Source organism: Ursus americanus, chromosome 8, assembly GCF_024610735.1.
Source record: "Ursus americanus isolate L20-20 chromosome 8, mUrsAme1.1.p, whole genome shotgun sequence".
Classification (NCBI taxonomy): domain Eukaryota; kingdom Metazoa; phylum Chordata; class Mammalia; order Carnivora; family Ursidae; genus Ursus; species Ursus americanus.
In genome coordinates, this window is record NC_142134.1 from 64,239,397 (window position 1) to 64,255,719 (window position 16,323).

Sequence of the window (16,323 nt, forward strand, 5' to 3'; positions counted from 1 at the left end):
TGCTTAATGTAATTCAACTTCCCTTCCATTAACATCTTGAACTATGGTGTAAAGTTTTGTATTTTTATTCTAGAAATATAGCTGACATTAGCATTCAGGTATGCAGGTCAGTTTATCTCTAGTGAAGAGTCTTTTAAAATTCAGTTAAATACAGCACAAAAGACATAGAAAATCAATAATATTTCATTTCTTTTAAGTAAGATCTTTCTATATACATTTACTTTGGGTACTTATAAATTTCTCCCTTTACAGAAGTATTTTATAAAAAATGTCAGTTATAGATTTAACTGTGGCAAAAAACATAGTGCCGGTTTTGTAGTACCTTTAATATATCAGGAAAAAACTGCTTAGCTAAGTAGTAGTGTAGGAAATAGTGGTACAATCTCCTAAACGATATTTTTTAAATGTAGTGATATTAATGGGAGAGCATTTAGGGCCTAAAGCTGTCAAATATCGTAGGATTCAGTATAGTGTGCATTAAGATACTTAAGCTTCTTTGCTTATTGGATTACCTGTCATAACCCCTTACACAGAGTATTTGCAGAGGGATGTGAACTTGACTCACAGATATTTTCTGTTTTGTCTAATTACACCCGTACTAGTGATATGTGCGATTTAGTTACCTTAGCATCATGTTTGTGGCCTCGATGTGTTCGCTGCAGTTAAAACTGAATTCTAGTGGCACTAGGAAGTGATTACTAGAACCGGTTAAAACTGATTTGTTCAAGTATTAGAAATGGAATATTAGGGAAACCTCAGTTTTTTAATAGCCATGTGTGCATCAGTAAGTTTAAAAGCACCCTCTAGGGGTGTTAATAAGGAAACATTTCCTCTTTTTTTGGAAGTAGCTAACTACAAATTAAGTACATATTAATTACTCATCAGGCTTCTCGTAGTTTACAAGTGTGACCACACTGGTGATTACTGCGGCAGCCGTACTGGGTAGCGTAGTATTTTACATTTGTCCCCACCACTGAATTAAGTATTTTGCTGTTACTGTTAGGGTAGAAAACATAGGAGTATTGTCTCTCAGATTTGTTTCTGCTTATGAGAAGTTGAATTTGAGACTAAGAATTAAATGCAGATTAAGACTTTGGTGTGTAACATAGATGATGAAAAATCAGCAGTTAATATCTAAATTAAAATATGTCACTGCTTTTTTCTTTTTTAAACAATACCGAGCATTTAAATTAGTGATCTAGTTACTTTATAGTGGTTGAAAATATATAAATGAAACCCAGAAATTCTGTTCATTAACACTGGTATAGTACTAAAAGATGACAGATTGTTCCAGTTGCCAGAAAAACTCTTGATTTCCGCATTCCATTTGATTATCTTGTTTCACCTTCTGAAGTGAATATCAGAATATTAGCTTAAGAGGGAGGGGCCAGGAAGTCTACATGTCTAAGAAAAGATGCCTAAACAGCTTTTTACAATTTGCAAATGGTGATAACATTTGCTCCTTAAATTTTTCTCTACACTTTTTTTTTAAATAAAAGAGAAAGGCTTACTACGTCTAATAGCAACATTTCCTCGTAGCTTCATTAGGTATGATAAATGTGGATGTTAACTTTCCTAATATAAAAAAAATCAGTTTATTTTAGTGATCTAAGATTTCATAACTCTGACTTGCTGAGAGAATTGATGTTATAAAATAGCCTAAAAATTTAAGAATGACTATTAGTTTAAAATTTTTTCAAGTGAGAGAATAAAATATACCATGTTGGCAAGGGTAAAAATGTTTGTGGTCTTGGGGCGCCTGGGTGGCACAGTCGTTAAGCGTCTGCCTTCGGCTCAGGGCATGATCCCGGCGTTCTGGGATCGAGCCTCACATCAGGCTCTTCTGCTGGGAGCCTGCTTCTTCCTCTCCCACTCCCCCTGCTTGTGTTCCCTCTCTCGCTGGCTGTCTCTCTGTGTCAAATAAATAAATAAAATCTTAAAAAAAAAAAGTTTGTGGTCTTAAGTGGACTCAGTAATAATTAACAAACATGGTAGGGCTTTTCCTCTTCTTAATCTTTACTTAACAAAAGACAGATTTAGTAGAATCAGACTATCCAACCTTTACCTTAGAGAAAACTGAAGCAATTTTTGTGGCCTTTGAAGTAGAAATATCATTTCCTGCTGTCTCTACTTGGGTCCAACTCTGTTGGCCATTGGCTCTTTGGTGTATCTTTAGAGTTTTATGTGTTTTGACTATGATTGGAGGTCAGGGCAAATGGGCTTCAGGAAAGACTGACTTGGGCAGATTTTTATTTTAACACTTTAAAGGGCTTACTAGAAGAAAGTATAATTTTAGGTCAAACAGCTGCCAATTTAACATTTATTTACAATATTTTGTTAAACTACCTACATACATGTGCACATGAAATTTTATACTTCTAAAATACTTTTATTTTATTTTCTATTAGATATACATTATTTTCCACAGTAGGACCAAGAATACAATTTTTCATTTTTAGTTGCTATATTCATCTGAGTTGATTGTTAATTTTGAGTTTGTGCAATTTTTTAAAAAGGTTTTATTTTTTTAAAGAATTTATTTATTTGACACAGAGAGAGAGAAAGAGCACAGCAGGGGGAGCAGCAGGCAGAGGGAGAAGGAGAAGTAGGCTCTCTGAGCAGGGAGCCCGATGCAGGGCTCAATCCCAGGACCCTGGGATCATGACCTGAGCCGTAGGCAGACGCTTAACGACTGAGCCACCCAGATGCCCCTTAGGTTTGTGCAATGTAAAGGAAATGTATTTTAAACTACTTTTTCCTAAGTTACTTATATACTAGAAGTCTGGCACATTTTTCTTGGTGTTGGAAAACAGTAGTGAAGAACACTAAGTCCCTGCTGTTAAGGTTTTTCCCATTTGAGTAGGTAGTCACAGGGAGTATTCATTTAAGCAAGTAAATGAGGTAATTTCAGATTGTGGTAAGTGTAGTGGAGAACCCAGAATATGTAGTTGTTGTTGGAGGGAGATTGGGAGTACATTAATAGGGAAGTCATAAAGGGAAGTCCCATGGAATGTTCTGGGAGAAGAACCGTCTGAGTTCAAGGGAAGCAGGCGTGAAGGTTCTGAGACTAGAAGGAGCTTGGCTTGTTCAGCGGTTGGAAAGGAGGCTGATGTAACCAGTGCTATACTGAGTGGGGGAATGACGGTTGTCCAGTTGGCTATGTTGGCTGGGCTTGTTCATTTGGGGCCTTATAGGTAATACAGAAGGGAGTCAGTCATTGGGAGGGACATGATCTGATTTATGCTTTTCAAAGACTACACAGGGCATCTGCATGTAGAACAGTTGTAGAGGGGCAGGGAAGTTGGCAGAGAAATCATTTAGAATCTTTGCTCTGGTCCAGGGAACAAGATGATGGCTGCTTGGACTGGAGTGGTCACCCTGGAGGTTCTGAAAAGAGGATGGATTTGTGATGGATACATAATAGCCCCAAAGCAGGAAATATGCTGGTCCTTTGCCTTCTTTACCTAAACCCTGTGGTTTCTGATAGTTGTGGTAGTTTCGAATCTCACTATATTGTGTCAAAGGAAAGAATTGCTCCTAGGGCACATAGATGAGTTAATTTACAGCACAGACATCACACCAAACAGATTTTGTCTTATTTAATCTGGCAGGTTGCAGTAAGCATTTATTTGATTTTCTTTAAATGTAACATTTTGTTGTTGCAGGAAATGTTTTTATGTTTGTCCAGCCAACTAAAGAAGCTGTCAGAAAGCTACAATGAAAGACTGTTGCATACACCTCACAATCCCATATCTTTAGGTAATATATTTTTCTTAAGAAAAAAAAATCACTGCTTCCTAACCCTCCCCAGCAGGGAGCTGGTATTTCTAGAAAGAGTATGAATTCTTTCTGGTTACAATGATATTTCTAAATTCATTACAGTATTAATTTGAAAATTGAAAAAGTTTAGCCTTTAGAAATGCTTTAATATATTTCTGAGATAAAAAAGTATACACTGAAAAGAATCCAAATCAATATTAAGTATTATAATGCATATACAGAAAATGATACTTTAACTCTTGCTTCTAACCAAAATAATTTAGTCACTAGTAAAAACTGTATAAAAATTTTTTAAAAGTTTCTACCAGTTAACAAAACACCATAATATTAGAAATTAAATCTATATTGTTTTTAATGCTATGATTGTTTTCCTGAGTGTCTTTATGTTAGAGAACTCTGCATTTATGATAATTTCCTTTATATAAGGACCATATATTTTTGTCACGTAGTACAAGGGCTATACTAAATAGGTTAATGTGAATGTTGACTTTTATGCATTTAACTTCTAAGTTTCATAATTCTCTCTTTTGTGAATATATATAGTATAACATGTTTCATATTTTATGTATATCTAAGGAAAGCAAGGAATTAATCACTTGTAACTGAAGCCTTTTTCAGGAATAGACTTCCATGGAAAACCGTTTGCCACTGATGCATAATGAAGCCCACCCTAGTCAGTGCTTTGGTGGTTTATAATCTATGTAGATGTTGTAGAGGATGATATGGTACGGTTTGAGTCCCAGTTCTGCCATGTACTAACCTCTGGCCTCCTTTCCCCCATTTATGAAGTTGAGAGAATGATCCCTCACACTGTTAAAGAATGGTCGAGGGGCTCCTGGGGGCTCAGTCAGTTAAGTGTCTGACTCTTGATTTTGGCTCAGGTCAGAATCTCAGGGTCAGGAGATCAAGCCCCGGGTCGGGCTCCACACTCAGCACAAAATCTTGAAAAGAAAAAAAAAAAAAGAACGGTTGAGATTATAAAGTATCTAGTATGGTAAGTCAGTCCTCAGGAAATGATAGCTAGTGGTTTTGGTGAGACTATAGTTTACCCACATAACCTCAGAGAGATAATTGTCATTTTCACATGCAGAAGTTGATCTTACTTAGTCTTACATATGTAGTGAAAATATCCCACATTCTCATTTTATAAGTTCTTAAAACATGGTTGAGTTTGAATAAACTGCCATATTGATCATGTCAGTGTTCCATCTTTAATTGGAAAGTTCACTCTTTAGAAGGGTGATATGGAAATTCTGTTCTGATTCTGAGTGTGTTAATTTGTATTAACATCTTTTTGTCTGATATGCAAACAGATCCTCACTATAATTTATTAAGTGCATTAAAATTAAATCATGCCACTTGACAATGAATAAAAAGTAATGTCTCCATGCCAGTTACAAAAAGTATATGATTCCTTTTGTCTGAGGTACTTAGAGTAGTCAGAATCCAAGAGACAGAAAAGAGAAGGGTGGTTGTGGGGGGTTGGGGTGGGGGAGAGGAGACTGGAGAGTTACTGCTGAGTAGGTACAGGGTTTCAGTCTTGCAAGATGAAAAGAGTTACAGGGATGAATGGTGGTGATGTTTGCACAACAGCGTGAATGTGCTTAACATCACCGAGCTGTACTCCTAAACATGGTTAAGATGGTAAATTTTGTGTGTATTTTAACACACATACAAGTAGGGTCTCTGTCATTAAGTGGTTATTTTTTGTGATTTTGTGCTGGTGAACCAAGGTACATTGGGATCCTTTTTTCTTTTTCAGCCATGACACTTAAGACACTAGGTGAACACCAAGATAGAGCTGTCACTCAGCTTGGCTCAATGCTTTTTACCAGACAGGTTTCTGGAGCCAGGTAAGTATGTGTGAAAGAGGCCTGAATTTATTTGGCTTTTCCAAAAAGTTGACTGTAGTAAAGTATTTCTCCTAAACAGTCGTCCCCCAAGTATATGCTGAGCTCCATGCGAGCGTTCATCCTGGGTGAAGGAACGATGAAGGGGAGAGTGTGTAAGGCTGTGCTCGCCCACCTGTGGAAGGCCTGCACTTGAAACAGTCTCAGAAGGATAGGGACCTTGTCTGTTCTCATGGACATCCAGAAACAAAGTTTCATCACCTCTCTGTACAAATTTTTATTGTTCTTTTCCTTTTTTCGATCATCTCCAGTGGTGTCACGTTGTGGTGATAGAAATAAGTCATCTTCATTACTAAATCCAGATGAAAACATTTTTAAGGAAAAGCCCATTTCCTGAACCAAAAAGTTATGCAATTCTTATCTAAGTACTGCCTTTGAAAAATGTACTTTTTGCTCTTATATGTACATGGCTTAATAATGAATTTCATTTTATATTTGATGAGGTCAGAGAAAAATGAAGAGAAATATCTTGCTCTAAGTACTCTTCTTTACGTGCCTCTATTAAAGAATTTCTCTCTGACTACCAGAGATTAGAGATGTCACATCAAAGGACAACGTTTTAGAAGAAAAAAATCTTAGATTAATTCAGCTTTTACCTTGATGAACTATATCCATATACAGCATAGCTTTGACGCTTCTAAAATGGTTTTCTTGGCCTTGCTTTTAGTGCTGCCGCTGTTGTCTTTTTGTTCAGGTTGATTTAATTGACTTATTTTTTTTAAGTACTGTATAGAAATCTGCTTATATCAAATATGCCAATGAAATCAAGCTTAAAAAATGTACGTGCCAATCCCGAATATCACTGCTTGCTGACCACCACCCCACCGTAAGCAGTCGCGGAATTTTTGCTGGATCCTTGCTTTAAAACCCTCCATTGCACAGAACAGATCAGACAGGTGTAATTTCAGCTTGTTGATTATTGGAGGTGATACACGAGAATTGGTCAACGTGGTTTGACTTAGAAATTTCAGTATTCCATTGAAAGACATATGGGTGAAGTCAGATTCCATATTTAGTACAAAAAGAGAAATAATTTTCTTTTTTTCTCTCTGAAGAAGGTGCAAAGGTATTTGTGATTCCTGGAAGTTATAGCTCTTTAACAGAAGATAGTAAATGGTCATCTCCAGAGAAGATGACTTCCATCTTCTACAGAGAATAGCCATGTATTGTATAATTTTATTTTAAGGCTGCCACAGTCTGTTTTCATAGGCCATGATTTATGGCTGTTTTTAAACTTCTTTATCAGTAGAGCTAAGGCTTAGTAACACAGATATCTGTTGTTTATGGGTGATATTCAGTTAGTATCACCAGACATATTAAATTGCTAAATCTTTTCCCTTTCAGGGTTGTGCCTCTTGGGTCAGTGCAAACCGTGAGTGGCCACACTTTCCGAGGCTTTATGTCACATACAAATAATTACCCTTGCGCTTACCTCAACGCTGCAGCGACCATTGGACTGAAGACACAGGATGTGGACTTGTTCATAAAGAGACTTGACAAGTGTTTAAAGACAGTAAGAAAAGAACAAAATAAAGAGAGTAATGCATCTGGAGTTGACAATTACGACAAAACTGAAGATGTGGGTATTGAAGACATGGCTTTAAAGCTAGATAATGTGCTTCTCGACACGTACCAGAATTCTTCGTGACAGGTGAAAGGTTTCTTTTTGATCATTTGAAAGAAGTGATGAGGCTGCAGTACAAGTAAGCAGTTTAAAGATAAGGCTTGAGGTTTTGGAATTGAGACTGTCACGGAGAATATTTGGTCAAGGTGTAGAATGTGGTCTGAGCCAGCCATTGATGACTGTTATGTTTTTATACTCTTAGATTGCCTCAAACGTTGTGATCCTTAACCGATAAAATACAATTAGGATTCTTCTAATTGTTGGAATATTTGTCAATTAAGCATTATGATTCAGATAATTCTTACTAATGTGACAGTAAAATTACTTCTAATTCTTTTTGAAATGTGTAAACTGCTTCCTCCTAACCATTTCCTACCATTCACAAATTACTTATGTTTCTAGTCACAGAGAATTTAGAATGATCTAATGCTACTACGTACAAGATGTTGACATGTGTAAGGACGCTCTGCCTGTGAAATGGACATTCCCCAGGGAAGCCGAGTCCAGGCATAAGCTTTAGTTTTCACTCAGTAGCTGTGGTTCTCAACTGGGGATGATTTACTTATATCTAAGCAACATCTGGGGACATTTTTGGTGGTCACAGCTTGTGGCAGGCTGTTGACATCTAGGGGTGGAGGCAGGGGTACTACTGGCAGCATCCTACAATGGACGAGACGGCGTCCCAGAACAAAGCCCCGAATCGCGGTAATACTGACGTCGAGCAATACTGCTGTAAACCAACTCCTCAAGTAAAGTTTTCCACGGCAACTTTCATTGTTCAGTAGTGCTTCAAAGAAGAAAGCTCTGTGAATGTTCTCAAATTATGCAGCGTTAGATTCTTGAATGATAACCAGGCTTACCGCTTCTAAACATGAGTTTATGTGGCACTTGTGCATTTTTCCGCGTGGGCAAGTGAAAGCTTTATTCCACGGTTTTTGCTTTAAGCAGGCTTTCATATTGGTTAGTTTGTTCAGGTGTGCAGAGTCGTTATCAAGAGTGGTTAACCTGGGTATTTTTTAACGTATTTTGGCTAGGGAGGTGAAGATGATGTAGTAGGATAAACAGGTGTATTCCCCTCCTCCCCCCTCCCACATGCTCACTTTCATAGTCTGATATTCCAGACTTATTGGCTATAACAATTTTTGTGGTTTATTTTTAAGAAATAGACTAACGTCTCAGAGCCTGAGGAATTAGTGAAGCTTTTGCGTACACAAGAATGCCAAAACCGTATTTCTCAAGACCTGCCCGGTGGAGCGGTATTCCTACGAGATGCTCACGGGGATAAAGCATTCCATGGGCAGATTATTTGGGGCCTTCGTAAACCTGCCTATCAGTACATTAAAGACTCTGAGAATTCCTTGGAAACCAACTTAAATGTGTCCTTATCCAAAGGTGGAACCCTTTTTTTCAATTAAATACTTACTGTCATCCCACTGAACTGCTTTTGAAAACACTGCAGTTGAGAATGTGGCCTTGGTTTCTGGGTTGTGTTTTTCTCTGTCGATTTGGTAGTGTAAACCGTCTCAAACATGAGCTCAGACAGATACCACTCCCGTCAGTGTGTAAGTTAAAATATTCTGACACTAGCTTGACCACCTTGGACATCAAGACTGTTGAGATAAGTACTTAATTATCAATATTGTAAAGGTTACTTTTAAATTGTTGTATCTTTGGGGTTTCTGGTATTTTAGATATCTTTTTTTTAATAGCTATAGCAACACATTCTAGAGGAGTAAATCCTGGATCAAAAGGTGGCGTGAGGTTTTTTAGGTGAATTTAGGACTGAGTTGTACAACCAATAATGCGGAAGAGTCCCAGCCGCACCTCTGGAGTCCGCAAGAGGGAACAGAGCGATGTCGCAGATGCGAAGTGCTGGTGGCTCAGCTTCGTGCGCGCGTGAGCCAGGACGGTGTTCTAGAACACGTGATCTGTACCGTGTGACCATCATCTAGCTTGAGAAGGCCGGGCCGTTTTCTAGAACACGTGATCTGTACCGTGTGACCATCATCTAGCTTGATAAGGCCGGACGGTTTTCCAGAACAGGTGATCTGTACCGTGTGAGCATCACCTAGCTTGAGAAGGCTGGATGGTTTTCTAGAACAGCTGATCTGTATCATGTGACAATCATTTAGTTTGAGAAGGCCGGACGGTTTTCCAGAACAGGTGATCTGTAGCGTGTGACCATCATCTAACTTGAGAAGGCCGGCCGTTTTCTAGAACACGTGATCTGTACTGTGTGACCATCATCTAGCTTGAGAAGGCCGGACGGTTTTCTAGAACAGGTGATCTGTACCGTGTGACCATCATCTAGCTTGAGACGGCCGGAGCTGAAGGACCAGCAAACATGTTCTCATCTGTGGTATGTCAGCAGTTCTTGGGCTTCAGCTGCTGAATAGATAATAATTCTAACTGAAGATAAATTACATGAATCCACATGTGAACGATAGATGTGTTGCTAACATTTCATTCCTGGTGCATAAAATCAGCTGCAGTTTTTATGATTAGCTCTTTCTTTTCAGAGGTTTGGAATAACAGCTCTGTTCCTGCTGGTTTAAATTTGACCTTGAGGTCCTGGAATTCACGAGAGTTTCTGAAGGGGTGCTGTAGGTTCTGCTAATTCAGGCTTGCCTTCGCTTCCGCCCCAGTGTCGTTTTCGCTCACTCTCGCCCAGTTCCACGTATAAGTGTAAAAAAGTATGTACATACAATTATTTTAAATTGCTGGTACCTATCGGTAAACCTCATAATTGGCCTTCATCACCCTTGAACTATGGCGGAGGGGCAACGGCGGATCCATTTCCTAATCAGGACCAACATAGGGTTTATGATCCAACTGCCTTTATTAAGGCTCTCAGGTAGAGTTCTGGAGTTTGGTTTTTAAAGTCCTTGGACTGTGGTAGTCTTCCCAGAAAAGAAAATTGAGTAACACAAAATATTCTTTAGGTCACTACACAATGTGTTACTTACACGCACAGCAGGGAAAGGTATTTTAAAATCCAGCTCTCAATTTGGCTCTTAAGTCCTCTGTTGATGAATTCTCACTCTATCAGGGAATGATATGTGATACCAGCCTCAGGAGCTCAGTGTTCAACCATAAATCTTTCTATTTAGCTTTTTGTATTAGTTGAATGAAGTTATAGAATGTGAATTATTGAATACAGTTCTGTTCAGCCAATAGGCACTTGATATACAGAGTGGTAAATTTAAATATAAATTAAGTTTTTTCTGATATTTCGCCCCAGCACAGAACTTTCCTGTGGTTCTGTTTCTGTAAGCACCCCATTGTGACTGTCATCGAGCCTAAGCTATAGGCTGTGTTTTCATTTGTGGACTATTAGCCTATGATAGGCTTTAGTAAAATTTAAATGAAATAAAGACTTTTTTAACCAGTGATATTACATTAATCTTGAATTAGTAACTCATCATGAGAGTAAAATTCTTGTGTCCTTTCAAAGAGAATAGCCAACAATTGACAATAACAGCAAACTGGTGAGTCTCATTCGTGTAACACTCAGAGAAAGGTTTTGGCATACATACACATTTGGTGCACACAAAACTTGGGTTTTCTCCTCCCACTTCCTAAGATGTCCTAATTTCTCCCAAGCCCTTAAATGATGTTGTTACGTTTTTGCATTCATGAGGTCGACTTTATTTGGAAATGAAAAAATAATCCAGTTTGTATACACAGAAGCCTGGTCCTCTCAGAAGTTAGGTACCCTCTGAATAAATTTGATAAAAACTGTGAATATGCTGTTAGCAGTTAAAAAAAATTCCTGTAAGCAGCTTTTCCTTGTCACATTGTGTGGCTTCCGTGTCTCTTATGGTCGCGCTTAGTGTTCAGGTCTGAGACCTCCCCACCTTGTCGCTCTGTGCCTTTCTCCTTGCTTTCCTGCGCCTTCAGTATGCCGTGTACACGTCAGGTGAGGAGTTCGGGGCTAATGAATATATCTCCATAATATCCCACCTACTTTTCAGGTCAATCTAAGGCCTTACGCAAAATCTGGAAGTGTTTATACTGTCTTGTGTTTATCAAGCGGTGTCAACTTGAACTTGTAGAGAAATGTGAAGAAAAGCTAAGTTTCACTGTGTCATTGTGAGGGGACGCTACCTACTAGAATTGAAGCTGATGTCAGCCTGCTGCCCTGTACGTTTTACCGAAAGAAAAAGATGTTTCAAGAAAATATTTTTGGTGTAGACTGTTTAAAAATAAAAATGAATTATATAATTGATTACATGAAATAAATTTTTAATAAATCATTGACAGTGCATTTCCTTATTTTACCTAATCATTGCTGCGGATAAAATCCGAAAGTACAGATAATGAACACCAAATTACTTGCTCATTTTTTGATTCAGTCATCAGGACCAGTCAGCAAGGAAAGTCCTGTTTACAATGTGAATCATGAATCTCTCGGGGTTCGGGGCTAGTTTGTTGTTGTTTAAAGAGGAAGGAAATGACATTCCAGCAACTTTTGCAAAGGATCTATTGACTATGGAAAGTTGGATGCATGGAAGTATTTCATCTTTTCTAAAAGAAACAAACTTTTATTTGAAAATAAAATAGTATTGGGGCGCCTGGGTGGCACAGCAGTTAAGCGTCTGCCTTCGGCTCAGGGCGTGATCCCAGCGTTATGGGATCGAGCCCCACATCAGGCTCCTCCGCTATGAGCCTGCTTCTTCCTCTCCCACTCCCCCTGCTTGTGTTCCCTCTCTCGCTGGCTGTCTCTATCTGTGTTAAATAAATAAATAAAATCTTTAAAAAAAAAGAAAATAAAATAGTATTCCTTCCTTCTTCAGATTTCATTTTTAAATTGTGCTGTTCAAATTTTGCAGGTAGTTCTTATTTGATTTGGAGCTGGATCTCTGCGCAGGTACTTACTAACCATGTGAGCTCACATATTTAACCTCTGATTATCGGTCCTGTTATATGTGAAATGGGTACAATCTTACAGGATTGAGGATTAAGTAAGATGATAATACGTGTAAAGATTTAACTCAGTGCCTGATACAGCACTTTCTGTTAATAACTGCTGTGATGTGCTGCATAAAGTTAATTTGTACTAGATTTAAATTAAAATATATACATTTTCTAGTTAATTCAGTAGAACTTTTTTTGAGGGGGAGTCATCAATGGATTTTGTCCCTTCTCCTGTGGAAATTAAAACGTATGTGGTTGATTGAGGATGACCATCTTTTTTTTTTTACTTTCAGAGTTTCTATTCTGGTTTCTGATTTCTATGAGTTTCTTTTTGTTTTGCATTTACACTTGAGAATTATTTTTAAGAAACATATTTAAAATGCATTCACTCCTTTATGCACCCAAACTCGGATCACAGCTCAGGAGAGGTGGACAGAAATAGTTCGTGCCACAGTGACTTCCATGTTGGTTGTATTATCCGACTACAGTTTTGGGGATAGCCAGCAGACCCACAAGCATAGCAGTTCATTATCTTTAGCCCTGTTCTTAGATGACTTTCCACATTCAGTAGAATGACTAACGGCTCCCAAATTTACATCTCTAGTAGATGTCTTTCCTCAACTCCACACTCAACAGGAGACTGCCCGATCATCTCTCAGATGTGCTAGACCTTCATCTTCCTCACCCCAAGGGCGAATCCTTGATCTTTTCCCCAGGAAAACCTGTTCCACCCACAGCCTTCCCCTTCTCCGTTGACTCTACTTCTGTTCTTTCAGTTACTTAGTTCAAAAACCTTGGAGTTCTCTGCTCCTCTCTTTCTCACATTCTATGTCTTACCCATCAAGAAATCATATTGGATCTACCTTAAAAAATTATCCAGAATCAAAGCCCTCCTCACCTCCTCCTCTGCCCCCAGCCACGTGTGAACTGTCAGTGTTTCTGGTCTGGGTTATGGCAGTACTCCTCCTCCCCGCGTCCCCTCGAAGAGCCTCCTTGTCTTCCATCCGTGCCCCTTTGCCGTCGGTTGGGAATGCAGTGTCCAGGGTAATCCTCTTAAGACCTGGATCCTCGCAGCTGTCTGCTCAGACTCTCGCAGTGGCTCCGCGTGCTACTGAGCAGAAGCCAGAGGCCTTGCTGTCCCCAGAGGGCATGTGGCCATCCTACCCCTGCCTCCTTTATCTTCCTGACTCTTAATCCCTACGCTTTACCTTTGCCGCCTCCGCTCCAGCCCAACTGGCCGTCTTGCTGTTCCTCAAACGCTACAGGCACACGTTGCCTTAGAGCATTGGCTGCAGATATCTGTGCACCCCCCCCCACCTGGGACCACCTCAGCCCAGATCCTTGGCTAAAAGCCTCCCCTGCTTTGTGTTTTTAATCAGAATTTTCTTTCTCAGTGATATCTACCTAGACTATCCTTTTTATTTTTTTAATTTTAATTTATTTTTTAAAAAGATTTTATTTGAGAGAGAGAGCACAGGGGCAGCAGGGGAGGGGCAGAGGGAGAGGGAGAAGCAGACTCCCCAATGAGCAGGGAGCCTGACCCAGGGCTCCATCCCAGGACCCCAAGTTCATGACCTGAGCCAAAGGCAGATGCCCCAGACTATTCCTTTTTAATACTACAATTTTCTCCCTCCACTTTTAACAGTGTCTAAAAATGGTCTTAAAATGGAGAGTGAAGCCTCAGTTTTACTGTGCATAGAATTTCCTGGGGTTCTCGTTAAAGTGCAGATTTGAAATCAGTAGGTCGGGGTGAAGCCAGCGTTTCTAGTAAACCCCTAGGTGATACTGATCCCGCGGGCCACGCTCAGGAGCAGAGGTCCAGCATATTATGTGGTTTACGTATTTATTGTGCCCTACTGTTTGTCCGTCTGGTTAGAACATAAGCTCCGCTAGAGCGGGATCTTTGTTTTGTCTGCTCATGTATCCTGAGCACCCAAAGAGCCCCTGGCATGTGACAGACACTCAAATATTTGTGGTAGGAAGGATTCGTTAGGCACTACTAAATATTTACATAACTATATGTGGAATCCTGTCATGTCGGATCAAAACTCCTGTAGCTTTCCACTCCTTGTTAGAGCAGAGCCCCAAAACTCCTGTTTGTTGTGGCCGATGCAGGGGCCCTGCTCGGACCTCCCTTCCAGAAAGGACTAGCTACCAGGGAGTGCGCTTAGCTGACAGCCTCCCTGCCGCGAGCTCCTCCAAGGTTAGCTCAAAGCTCAGTTTTTGAGCCAAAGTCACACCTTTGGCCCATTTCCGAGCAAGGCAGTGGTACCAAGGCCTGGCTCTTTCCTCCTCATGGAGGACTCCTCGAAGGGGCCGTCTTTGCTTCAGAGCCCCGCACAGGGCGGGCTGAACTTGGTGGGGTCTGCACCGCAGTCTGCTGGCTCCCCCTGCCGCGGCCTGCCTGCCCGCTTGTCTTTGACAGGCGTTCCTCCCCACAAACCCCTGTACTCTTAAGTACAAAAGGTAGGTACTTGTCTGAGCCTCTGCTTCCCTGAGAATCGAACCCACGACGCCTGTGGCCTCCCTCCGGGGCGCCCTCTCCTCCCCTGCCTACCTTTCCCCTGGGCTCCCTGGCTCTAAACAGACTGGCCAGACCCGAGGGCATCCCCTTACTACTATTTAAATAATACCAGCGCGGTCGACAGTTCCCCATGAGGCCCCTCAAGCTTTCATTGGTTGGCCATCACAGGTTCTTACGTGGTCTCCATCTGGCATCATTTGTTAGCTGTTTCGTAACTTAAAATACTAATTCATGTTTTTGAGGATGGGGCAAGACTGTGTCATGTAGCACAACTTTGGTAAGTGGTCCATATTCTGTGAGAGGAGTAAATCATCCACCGACCAGCCTTTGGGAAGAGTTCCTTCAAGGTGCCGTCGTGGCTGGGAACTAATGAAAAGGCCGACTTCCCTGGGCCGAGGGGCCCAGCATAAGTCCCTTTTGACACATCTGTGAAATAGGGACAAAAATATCTGAAAGGGTTAGTAAAGATCCTGTGAATTCCCGTGTGTCCAGTATGGCGCGGAGAGTGTGATAGACAGCAGGTGGTCTTGTAGTAGCCGTTTTTACTCGGTGGCTAGCAGAAATGGAAAGTAGCTTCCGTAAAGCAGCACCAAAACCAGTTGTTTTACAGTACAGCTGTGCGTATCGGCCTGGTCCTTATTAAATCCTCCTGGGTCAGGGGCGCCTCGGTGGCTCAGTCATTAAGCGTCTGCCTTCAGGTCAGGTCATGATCCCAGGGTCCTGGGATCGAGCCCCACATCGGGCTCCTCCGCTGGGAGCCTGCTTCTTCCTCTCCCACTCCCCCTGCGGTGTTCCATCTCTCGCTGGCTGTCTCTCTCTCTGTCAAATAAATAAATAAAATCTTTAAAATAAATAAGTAAGTAAATAAATAAATAAAGCCTCCTTGGTCGGATAAAAAAAACATTGAGATGAACTATACTCCGAGTTCTTGGTTCACGTGGCCTTCCCCCGTCCCCGTGGCCTGCTCCCTCCCTGCCATGCCCTTAGCTTCTGCCCGACCGGCCACTGTGGCATTCACTGCTCTGTCTTAAGTCTCTTTTCTCCTGTTAAAATGCAAATGCATCGGAAGCTTGGGAGGCTCAGCCGGTTAGGCGTCTGACTCTTGATTTTGACTCAGGTCAGGATCTCAAGGTCGTGAGATCGAGCCTCACATCAGGCTCTGCACTCAGCATGGAGTCTGCTTGAGATTCTCCCTCCCTCTCCCTCTGCTCCTCACCCTGCGTGTATACTGTCTCTCTCTCTCTCAAAATAAATAAAATCTTAAATAAAATGCAGATACATCAAGAAATAGCTGCTTTTTATCCTTATCAGTAGCAACATCTTAGTGTAGATATGTTTATCACGTGTTTCCCTAGGAGTGGGTTATTTTATTATTTTATTTATTTTTAAAGATTTTATTTACTTGAGAGAGAGAGAAAACGCACAAGTGGGGTGTGGGGTGTGGGGGAGAGGCAGAGGCAGAGGGAGAAGCAGACTTCCCGCTGAGCAGGGAGCCTGATGCAGGGCTCGATCCCAGGACCCTGAGATCATGACCTGAGCCGAAGGCAGATGCTTAACTGACTGAGCTA

General features: G+C 40.8%; 1 protein-coding gene across 1 annotated transcript in view; it reads left to right on the forward strand.

Moving 5' to 3' along the window:
- Window positions 1-11,570, forward strand: part of SEPSECS (Sep (O-phosphoserine) tRNA:Sec (selenocysteine) tRNA synthase) — a 37,480-nt gene extending 25,910 nt beyond the window's left edge. The window contains exons 9-11 of the mRNA XM_045771378.2: window positions 3,666-3,759; window positions 5,543-5,633; window positions 7,035-11,570. Coding sequence (XP_045627334.1) covers window positions 3,666-3,759; window positions 5,543-5,633; window positions 7,035-7,338 — 489 coding nt within the window. The 3' untranslated portion in view covers window positions 7,339-11,570. The remainder of the gene's footprint in view (window positions 1-3,665; window positions 3,760-5,542; window positions 5,634-7,034) is intronic.
- The last annotated feature ends 4,753 nt before the right edge of the window (window positions 11,571-16,323 follow it).